The sequence below is a fragment of the Osmerus mordax genome, chromosome 7 (genome assembly GCF_038355195.1).
Source record: "Osmerus mordax isolate fOsmMor3 chromosome 7, fOsmMor3.pri, whole genome shotgun sequence".
Taxonomy (NCBI): Eukaryota; Metazoa; Chordata; class Actinopteri; order Osmeriformes; family Osmeridae; genus Osmerus; species Osmerus mordax.
In genome coordinates, this window is record NC_090056.1 from 3861956 (window position 1) to 3873202 (window position 11247).

The following is an 11247-nucleotide window of genomic DNA, read 5'->3' on the forward strand; positions in this document are numbered from 1 at the left end:
AAAAGAAAAACAAGATGAGATATGGGTCATTACAGGCCGTCACATTTGTGTGTGTTTTTTATTTTTATTTTTTAAGTGTCCACAAACTGAGCTGTATTCATCCATGAATGACAACCTAAGGTTGAAGTGGCAATCTGCTACCAACAAACAGACAGGCAGGCAGACATACAAGCAGGCAAACAGACACACACAAACACAAAAGCAGGCAGACAAAAGCAGGCAGACAGACAGGCAGGCAAGCAGCCATACAGATAAGCAGACAGGCAGGCAGGCAGGCAGGTGTATGTGTGTTAGGCCTTAGATGATCGGTGCTTGATGAAGAATCCAGCCATCAGCAGGGCCACAAGGATGCCCAGGAAGATGCCCAGACCCACACCAGAGGGCAGAACATGAGGGGGGAACGCTCCGTACACAAACACACTGAAGGTGGTGGTCAGCTGGCAGTAGCTACACACACACACACACACACAACAGTAGTATTGCATGAAACTGTTATTCATGCTATGCCTGACATGTACAAAATGAAATTAAATACACACACACTTTCTAACCTGTATCTGGGGTCCACCACGATGACCTTGAAGATGTACATGCCGTTATATTCAGGGAAGAGTACTCTGTTGCCAGAGTCCTTGTTGAGGACCTGATACTGGGCTGTAGGCTCAGAAAGAGGAGGCCCATCAGAGTCCAGGCAGCTCACATAGTTCTGGAGACACACACACAAAACACACACAGCTATAGAACATCCCTATGTTTATGACTGTGAAGGTGCCTGTGCCAGCCACTATCCAGGTAAAAAGTATAACAAAAGGTACATGGATTCATCATCAAGCAGACACAAGGAGAAACATTCTGAAGCCTTAAGATGGCTGAAACAGTGCCAGCTGCGGGGCGAGTGTGAGGCGTGCGGGCGTACGTGTCGGTTCCAGGCGGTGTGGGGGTCCGGCTGGTGCTGCTGGCTCAGCTGGGAGGTCCAGTTCTGTGGCTGGGAGACACAGCGAGCGCCACGGACCGTCTGGGTGTACTCGTAGTTGTGCATCCCATGGACCTCGAACAGGACGAAGTCTGCCTTCACGTCCTCCACAAACTCTTCCCCTTGCCACCTTCGGCCGCAGCAGAGGCAGAGAGGAGATGGGGAGGGGAGGAGAGGGGGATGGAAACGAGAGGACGAGAGGGGGCAGGCCATGCAGGAGATGAGAGGACAGGACAGAGAGGGGAGGTGGACAGGGGCGGGAGAGGGGTCAGATGGGTTAAGCTGTAGTCTGGTGGATCTTCTCTTCAAACTTAAAGATCCTGTAAAGTGGACCTGGAAACGGGTTTTAAGTTCGCCACATCACAGAATAATGTGTTATTAACTACCCATCCAAATTCGAATAAAAAAATAACACCGACAAGTATGTTAAATTAGGCTTTGAAATCGTGAAAAAATCAGCAGTCTTCTCTGCTTGAGACTGGGGGGGCGTGTCGCCTGAAGGAGCTGAAGCTCCGCCCCTCGCTGCCTAGTGCCTACCTCCGACCCAGATAATGGACGCTATGTCAAGCCGAACAAAAGCGTATAGAATTAGTATTTATTTGTTCAATGAGTGAAACATACAGATGCATATAAATGAAATGTTCCCTTGAGCTGTAACAGTAAAAATGGACACCAGAGACAGCAGACAGTGAGCTCTCCAACTAGGCTACTTCTAACACATTAGCTATCATTTCACCAAAATACCATCATTCTACACCGAGTAGCCTAATATCAATTTGGCGGTTTGCACTAACTCATAGCAGAGATACCTCTGGAAAACTTATCTAGTATAATTATAACAAGCACACAGAACTGAGTGATGAACTGCTGGCGGCGGTGGATGGTCCAGGTGCGAACGGAGGATGAACGGCCGGAGGGGCGATGCTCAGTACGGCTCCGCGCTGCAAGAGAAGCCGTGTGTTGGTGAACTCCGTCTGTCTCTGGTCCATGTTAAAACTGTCCGCCGTGAAATGGTCAGTGCAGAGGCGGCTGTTGGAGTTTATCCAAAGCTTTCCATGAGCATGGCTCTTCACAAAATCTATCCTTCTATTTTTCCTTTCATTATCAATAGTATATCAATGAAAATTAAATGGCGTTGCAGCGCAGCTGGAGTTCTTGCATCCAGGGAAGATGCAGTTGCGGGTGGTGGGAGACATCCTGAAGCTAGCTAGCTAGCTGATGTAGGCTACAATAACAGTACAGAAGGAGGAGCCATTCAGTGAGTAGATAGGGCGAAATGACGTAGATAGGGCATTTTTTGGCTCTGCCCATTAAAACCTGATCTGAAAACGGAAGAGAAACTGTTCTTCGGTTTAACTCCACATTTCAGTGTGACAAAGTTTTAGCGCTTTGCACATGCTTTCAGGAACTCATTTCACACGTATATATAATGTACTTAGATGCAAAACATGGAATTTTTACTTTACAGGATCTTTAACCTTGTGACCTCCGAGTGTATGCGGCAACGTTTTCACACAACGTCTGAGCTCCAGTGACATGTTTGTGTCCGAGTGCAATGCCTGTGTACCATCTAGCTTCATCTTAGCCACTCACCGCTCGAGTGTGTGTGTTTGTGTGTGCCAGCCACTCACAGCTGCAGTGAGGGTATCCAGGGGGTGCCTTTGAAGACCAGCAGAGGGCATAAGTAGTCTACGATGCTGTAGGGCAGGATCAGGTCATGTGAAGCCTTGCCAGGCCTTGCCAGGAACTCGGGGTCGTACACCTCTCTGGATGGAGGTAGAAGGAGGGATGTGGGGGGGTCAGGAGAGGAGAAAATGAGTGTGTGTGTGTGTGTGTGTGTGTGTGGGGGGGGGCAGGGTTGTAATAGGGTGTTTCTCTCAGTACAGTGATATATTCCAGAACTCATATCCACCTGCCACACTGGAGGATGGAGTAAAAAGACAAAATTGTCTATGGATCGACGGCAGGGAGCTTGCGAGCCACAGAGGGATTGGACCTACTTTGGAATGTGGTAGGTAAAGTTGTCTTGGAGCTTCTCCTGGGAGATGATGTCTTTGGTGCACGTTGTCACTTTCCTGGCAAAAGGAAGCAGGCATAAGCACACACACACACACACACACACAAACAACATGATATGGTAACTTATATTGGTAAAAAAAATGCATGGATGTGACGGCACCATGTTGCAGATCCTCTGGCCTTACATCAGTACTCTAATGTGCTTCCCAGGTTGACAGCCGGTAATGATGTGAGCTTTCTACGACGGGGACACACAAACACAGGTTGACTGATCCCTGTTGTTGTTGTTGCTGCGCATGTGTCACAAATAGTCGGTGGAAATACCCGTTCTGCTCACCGGTCCGCCTGACAGGGTGGCTCGGTGTTGTTGTCAGTAACAGTTGTTTCCCCTTGTACATGTGAGTGTGTGTGTGTGAGGGTGTGTGGAGGTGAGGGCTCTAACCAGGGGGTTCAGGTTCTTGCAGGTCACATATCGTCCCATCAGATCCACAGCAACGGTGGAGAGGCCGCTTGCACGAGAGCTGGAACACACACACACACACGGCTCTCGAGAGCACAGGCCTTTCTGAAGGAGCAGACAGACTGGTGTGTGCCGTTCAGACAGCTACGGCTGCAGGTCTCCATCTTGTGCCAGGCAGAAGAGGAGTGATTGGCCTGCATGGAGCGACATCCCTCCACCACTGGGGGGCACTCTTACCTGCCGTGTTGACTTCCACTTCCTAAACGGGAGTAGCCCAGCTCACGCAGCCTGATCTCCTACCAACCACATGGACAGCAGGTCAGAGCGGAGGCCAGATATCATTTTGTATTACCGATGGTGGATACGACTAGGGATGCACCGATACTGATACCAGTATCGGTATCGGGCCCGATACCAAGCTCATGTACTTGTAAAAATACCCCCGATACCAAAGACCGATACCTCACGTAACTGACAGAATTGTCCGTGCACAGAGACAGCGGCGGCAGCAGCAGACACAATGTCAGCCTCAAGGGTGTGGAAACACTTAAAAATGTATGACAACAACCCTCAAATTGCGAACTGCATGCTTTGTTCTTGTTGGACACTGAAATGTGTGCTTTAAGTTAGTGAAGAAGTCACTAACTAAATTAAGAAGTGTAGCATCCGCCGTTTGAAATGATGGTCTCTTCAACTAATGGTTCACATTCTTTTTAATGAAACCTTGTTGTGAACACACCGTAAGAGCTACAACAGATACAAATAGCCTACATTCATTGGTATATCTTACAGCATGTACTTCCATTACCTTTTAATAAACCAATTTACTTGTATGTACCTTTATAACATTGCAGCGAACAAACATGACACGAGTATAGCTGTAGCATGTTAGCAACCTCCATTGGCTTAGACTAGCGCATTGCAAGTTACAAAAAGGGTGCTAAAGAACCGTATATATCGCCGTATTGATAATTAACTATCACTTTCTCCGTATTTATTTGACAACAGTATTATAAGCTACACGTGAGTAGTGCACGCTATTTTTCCAATTTTCTCACAGCCCAACGGAGCAGTATCAGATTCATATTCTGACTAGAAGAGTATGACAACGTCAGGCTACCACTGTGTTGTGCTTGGATAAAAATATATATATATATATATGTAGAGGTATCGGTATTGGTATCGGCGAGTACAAAATAAATATATATCGGTACTCGTACTCGGTCCTTAAAAAATGGTATCGGTGCATCCCTAGTTACGACAAGTGTCGTCGGGAGACAGGAGGGACACACGCACGCAACTAAACACACACGCTACCATCCTGTATTTCTTGGTGCCTCTTTGGGTGATGCCGTCCGACGCAAAGACCACTTTAGATGAGAGGAGCTTGGAGTTTGTCACTGTCAACTGGAGACACAAACAAGTTGGAATGACTTATACGTCCACACTGGACCAGGCAACAGACAAATGTGTGAGTGTGTACCAGGGGGAAGAAGGTGCAGGCAGGAGAGGGGACGTAGACAGCAGACAGTTCCAAGGTGCCGTCCATGTCGATGTAGAAGTGCTCTCCATGAAACATGCCGTCAAACTGCTCCACCTAGGGGCAAGATAGGAGAACCGAGTCTACCTAGAACGATGCTACCCTGGCCCTGGCACTAGTCCTAACCCTAATCGTAGCCCTAGCCCTGGTCCTGTTGACAGGTGACTCACAAGGCAGCCCTCTATAGGCAGGGAGGTGCGCGCCAGCTCTTGCTGGATGAAGATGGTCTGATGGTCAAAGTCCACCAGCCCGGGGACACGGTCCTCGTGGACCTCGATGAGAAGCAGGTCTCCGTAGTGTGTGAACAGCATCACATCCTCTTGGGTCAGGTCCAGCACCACGGTCATCTGGACCACGGCAGGAAACAGGAAATTAGACGTAAGGTCTACATCACTAGACTGGCCCCTACAACAGCATATCTTGGTGTCAGTCCCTATTTTATTCAAACAAGAATATATATATATTATTTTACATTTGTATTGATGATATAGTATGCAGTATGAATAGACACTGTGTACCTGCACTACTGTTCTATGCAACGGTGTTCCTGTGAATGCAGCTCACCTTCATGACCTTGGCCTCCATCCCCATCCTGCCATAGTACAGGGCCCCATCACTGGTCATCACAGCAATCACTGCATTGTCATCTAAACACCACACACACAGGGAGGGGGGGGGACCTTACTCTGGGAAACCATGGCAGTTCGGTTTACAATTGTATTCTCTCTTTCACACACACACACCAATGGTGAAGGAGAAGTGTTACCTGTGGCAACTTGTATGATGGTGACATTGTCAGGGGGGAGGGGTGCCTGCCCTTGGTTGATCACGGCCACCGTCCGGAGGACAATACCGTGGTTGGGTGAGTAGAGCAGCATGTTGGGGGACCAGATGATGAGGTGGCCTCTCATCCCGGCTGTCTGGATCACGTTCAAGGTCGACGGGGGGTCCATCACGGGCTGCTGCTCCGACTGCTGGCTGCTGCTCCCTGTGATGTAGCGTAAAGAGAACTGCGGACAGACTGAGGGCTGGTACACCCGCTCCCTTCTGCCCCCCCCAGCCTGGGCTGGCACACTCATAGAGAAGAGGGTTCTTCATTTCAGAGAGGTCAGGGAATCATTTTTACAGTTCTCCTACATTGGCCCAAATGGGTGAACTGTTTTTTTTGCTTCATTGCTGGAAAATTGGTGTCAAACATCAGTGTTTGAACCCACCCCCCCTTTCCCCCTCTGTGAAGCGCATTGTGGTGCCACTTAGTATGAAATTCGAGATATAAAGTTTGATTTGATTCGACTTCAGTTGTCCGTGTGTGAGAAAACGCTGGGAAGGACCCATTGAGAACGCTTTGGGGTTCTTGGAAGTATTGGTGAGATGGTTTGTATTTAGCTATAGCACACAGACAACTGAAGTGGTGGATGGTGTGAGGTAACGCCTGCTTTTCTAAGAGTGTACCAGAGAGGGCTAAAGGTTCCCGTCTCACCATGTTCTGGTCGTCTATGATCATCTCCACGATGCTGGACACTGTGGGCATGTTAAACAACCCTCCAATGAGCTCCTGTGGAGTGAAGTCGAGATCGGTGTGTCTCCTTGTCAAAGCCGCCGACCACATCAACTCAGCACTGCGCTGCTCTTTACTGTATGTGTGGTTGTGTTTTGTGGATGATTGAAATACAGACTCAAGCCAAATATACTTTGGTGTGTTATTCTGTATCTGCTGCCACAGACCAGCTGTGTTTCATATCCTTTCGCGCATGCTTGGGGTTCTACTCACATTTGAGTGGTGGGGAATGCTGTACTTCTGGAAGGACAACCCTCCGTTCGAGGACATGTATATCTGACCGAGATCCAGACGGCTTCCCAGGCTGTACAGCAGCACTACTGAGCTCACTTCCTGTGGCCGGCACAGACACATGATCACTTCCATTTGTCAGCAAAGGGACATGCATGTCAATGAGCTGTGATGCTGAAGTTTACCAAGCAAGAGTCTTCTCTGCTGAAGCAGCACTGGAGTGTGGAGACCGAGTCAACTGGGGTGTCCACACCTGTGGGGACAGATGTTAGGTTTATACTAGTGTTTAAGTCCAGACAGAGATTGTTAATGAGCGATTCTGTAGAAGCTCACTTTTCTTACGAGAAAATCCAGTTCATAACCCTCAACTCCTGCAAAACCACAACATGACAGCCATGTGTCTTAAGGAGGCTGGCTATGAACTGTGTCTTGACCAAAGTCATCCTCTACTGACTGTTCTAGCTATCCACACACCTGTTTGTGTTTTCATATCTGCATGTACAGTTTGTGTGTAAAGCTATAGGCTACAATAGTGCTCTGAGCCTCATGCTCAAACCTATAGACGTCCTATGGAATAGAGTTGCCTTGAATGTTCCTATCGTCCTGACCTTGGGAGGATGTCCATGTATGGTCTTCCAGAGAGTAGATGTATAGCTTCTCATCGATCACTATGGCCAAGCTGTCTAGGACAAATGCAGCTGTACTGACAGCGCCGATCAAACGCTAACAACAGAACATATAGATATGGTTATGGACATCCCAATATCATGAAATAACACCTACTTTAGTAACACAAAATGAATATTTAAGCGGGTGAGTAGCCTTACTTACATCTGGTCCTAAATAGGAGAGAGGAATATCTGACTCTTCAAAAAATGACCAGGTTATCAGAATCCATCTCCTGTTATTAGTCACAAATAAAGCGTCAGGCAGGGGTGACAAGTAATGTAGCCTATGTAATATAATGTTTGGGAGGAAACAGGACTTATTCACCCCATAAACAACGCCAGATCATTGTTGCAATGACTTCGCACAACAGTGTCCCTACTCTCCTTGTAATACAACAATATCTAGAGAGGAAAAGTGACGTGTTAGCATGGATCATAACATTGTAGACTATACCATAGACTAGCCTGTAGCCGGTAAAGCTAGAACTTAGTCTACCCCTCCCCCCAAAAAACAAAACAACGTTCAGTTATTTACCCCAGTCGGCTCTGGAACTGATTTATCTTCTAGATAGCGAGATGACCCAATCAAATCTGGACTTTGATGACAAAATAAACAAATAATAAAAAAAAGCGAACACGTTCACTTCCCAACCATAAATCATTAGAAAATCATTGAAAATGTGTAATTTAGCTGTCTTACGGCCCATTTTTATAAAGAACTCATTAGTTCTAGCTAAGCTAGCTAGGCTAACTCAAGTAGCTACTAACAACAGTAAGCTAATCTAAACCCACTAAACCCACTTCATACCTGACTTCTGAAAGACAGAAAGGCAACATGAATAAAGTCATTATGAACTTTTTTTTTATATGAGCTTCTAACATTGCTTCTTTAATTTAATCGGCTGACAGTCAGTCATACAGTCTATGAGGATTAAAGCTAACGAGCGCAGTCCGAAACTAGCCGTCGCCGATTATCGGTTTGGCCTGGTATGAGACCGCTCTAATCCTTTGTTCTTTGCCTTGATTTGCATGACGTCACGTAACAAACCGCGCTTTCCAGATCATTTGGGGGGCATATTTTATTTTTTATATTTTATTCCAAATCATATATTTGTGAGGTGAAACGTTATGTTTGTAGGCCAGGGACCAAGCCAACAGTGCTTGTCTATGAAAGTTGGATAGTTTAATGGGGATTTTGTTAATATCAAAGTTACATTTTAAAAGGAATTTCAGACCACCGATTGTCTTAAATAGGAATTTTGGGAAGATGTGCTGTTTTGATTCTTAAGATATCTAATAATCCAGTTTATTTTTAAAATATTATTTAGCATATTCATATCTACGACAGCTAAGCCACCTTGCTCTTTAGTATTTCTTATAACTGCTTTACGAATGTGTTTTATTTCTCCATACAAAGTTCCGAGCAGTGAACGGGACTGCACCCGTCAACATCAAGTCTCTCCTGCAGCCTTACACCCCCACCCGTTGCTCTTGTGGTTAGTGGTAACTGATTTAATTTTTTGTACTCGCTGTGATATATTGTTTTTATTATTGTTGCTTGCTTTTTCCACAGGTACACTTGCAATTATAGCGGTTCATGTTGTTTAATTGTAACTTGTTTAACTACATGCTCTTATGGTTCTTCCCTTTGGCACTTACTTTGGCTGTTCACAATGTGTGCTTCATGTTTTGGCTACTCGCGATGTTTTGTGGCTATCTTGTTGTTATGATCAGTGACCTATGCACTTTGTAAAGCTCTCTCTTGGAAGTCGCTTTGGATAAAAGCATCTGCTAAATGAATAAATGTAAATGTAAGTTATAGCCTACAGTAACTTATCAATTTCCTTAAAGATTGTTTGCATATCGAGAGAGAGTGAAACGTAGACAGGTCTTGAGATACCTTCAGCTTTTGATAACAACACTACCATACAATGACTAGTCTCTTAACAGCCATATTAAATCTTTTCTTAATTTTTTCAATTTTATAATCAAAATGGCATCTTAAGATTAGTTTCTCATCCTTACATATGGTAACACCCAAATATGTGACATCTGTTTTGACAGGATGTTTGCTATCTTTAATTGATTTATTTCTGGGAATAGTAGGCTACCGATGTATCAACATTCATAACTAGACCGGATGCAGCAGAGAATTCCTCAACACATTTAATAGCCTTAGTAATCTCTTCCTCACAACTAATGAATAACGCAGTGTCATCTGCCAATTGACAGTTTCCTTATCACTGAATTTTATACCGACAAAGTTGGAGTTCTTAACATGAAGAGCCATAATCTGCATCGCCAGTAAAAATAAACATGGAGAAATTGGACAACCTCGCCAAAAGCCACAATTTACATAAAACCTCTGTGATGTTCAAAGCAATTTGAACAATTGTTGTCCTTCTTGTTCTTAAAGTTATATGCATCTGTAGGCATGTACTATTTTTCAAATGTGTTCCATGCAACCCAATGTCAAAAAAGTCCACAAGTAAAAATCTTTGTTTTTCTCTCTCCACAGGAAGAGCTCACGATATCTGGATACAATTCTGTGACTGTGAGATGGAAGCAGTGACATTGATCCGGTACAGTCTTTGGGCTTCAACACCGCTGCAGCCTTAGACAGCTATTTCAATAGATCTACTGCGAATCTTTGCAGCTCTGCAGCTGGAATGTGGGGTGTCCTTGAGGGGCATCACCTTAGCTTTCGAGCATGTAAACTCTTCTTGGAAGGTAATTATAATCTTATGTTGCTTCATGAAGAACTATACTTCTCTTCAACTATTCATTTTAGTGTTGTTTTTGTCTGTCTAATTGAGTGACCATTTTCAGATACATGAGCTATACAGAAAACTCACTAATAAATCATTTGAGGAGTTCAAATTCTTCATTTCTGAGATGGACACAGGCAGAAAGTTGGCACCACTAACTTCAGATGACACTAAATGTCCTCTTTGTCCCAAGATATGAACAATTTAATGGCATGTACAAAAACAACAACATACATTTAGAATCTTATTGATGCAATGTTTCTTCCTTTTATTCCAGCAAAATGGCCATCAAATTGTGGCAGTCGATGCCTTGTTTGGGCTGCCACGAAAGTAATCTTCTGGGACCAGTCTCGACACAGGCTGGTTGTTTTTTTTCCAATCAAAAAGAGGTTGACCACTTTGTTTTGGGAACACAGGAAATGAGGCCTGTAGGCCTACTACGAATCAAGATTTGGCGTTAACGAGGTAACTTCAGGTTCAACCAAGGGTTTTCTGTATCACGACAGTGGATCACTTGTTGGGTTCAATCGCTGTGGTACCTCATGCTGAACGCCCAACCTGGTCGGGAGCAGGTTAAATTGGAGATCAGAGATCAACCGGTATAAAAGCACCGCCCACTGACCCATTCATTCTTGATGATAATGGTCACCGTTCTTAGAAAATCCTGTGGAGCTTGGTGCGCGGATAGTGAGAGGTGCGCTCAGAAGAGCCAGAACATTCAGAGACCGACAAAATCCTTTCGCATTCCCTGATGCAGTGCCGCTGCTAGCCATTTTGGTATGGAAGCAAATCGTGACCAAAATTAAAATGCATTTGCAGAAATGCTTTTTCATTTTAAGAATGTGGCTGCATTATTGGACTCATAAATGAAATTAGTAATCAATCATTCTATTTGCATTTTCTTCTTCAAGACTGCACGTTTTATGTTATAATCAAAAAGAAAACAGAGCGGACATTGCTTTTTCATTTTCGTGGTCTGCCTGCAAAGTACTATCCTGGCTCTGCCCTCCTACGTACTTCCGCTCAATTT

At 45.0% G+C, this 11247-nt stretch overlaps 1 protein-coding gene across 1 annotated transcript; it reads right to left on the reverse strand.

Annotated features, from left to right (window-relative positions):
- Positions 1 to 290: 290 nt before the first annotated feature.
- LOC136946529 (cation channel sperm-associated auxiliary subunit delta-like) lies at positions 291 to 10990 on the reverse strand. The gene is made up of 16 exons (XM_067240904.1): positions 10867 to 10990; positions 6967 to 7034; positions 6764 to 6883; positions 6445 to 6547; positions 5759 to 6058; positions 5557 to 5639; positions 5163 to 5339; positions 4936 to 5049; positions 4770 to 4859; positions 3690 to 3748; positions 3435 to 3513; positions 3178 to 3230; positions 2605 to 2739; positions 917 to 1103; positions 552 to 706; positions 291 to 447 (listed from the first exon to the last, which is right to left on the reverse strand). The coding sequence occupies exons 1-16, from the start codon at positions 10988 to 10990 to the stop codon at positions 291 to 293; spliced, it is 2004 nt and encodes a 667-aa protein (XP_067097005.1).
- Positions 10991 to 11247: the final 257 nt, after the last annotated feature.

Excerpts from the sequence above, each read along its gene's own strand:
- LOC136946529 (XM_067240904.1), bottom strand. The coding sequence starts at position 10,990 with ATGGCTAGCAGCGGCACTGCATCAGGGAATGCGAAAGGATTTTGTCGG. Across the intron at positions 7,035-10,866 it reads CACAGGATTTTCTAAGAACG|GTGTGGACACCCCAGTTGAC; the intron begins GTGACCATTATC and ends CTGTCCCCACAG. Across the intron at positions 3,231-3,434 it reads GCAAGAACCTGAACCCCCTG|AAAGCTCACATCATTACCGG; the intron begins GTTAGAGCCCTC and ends TCCCCGTCGTAG.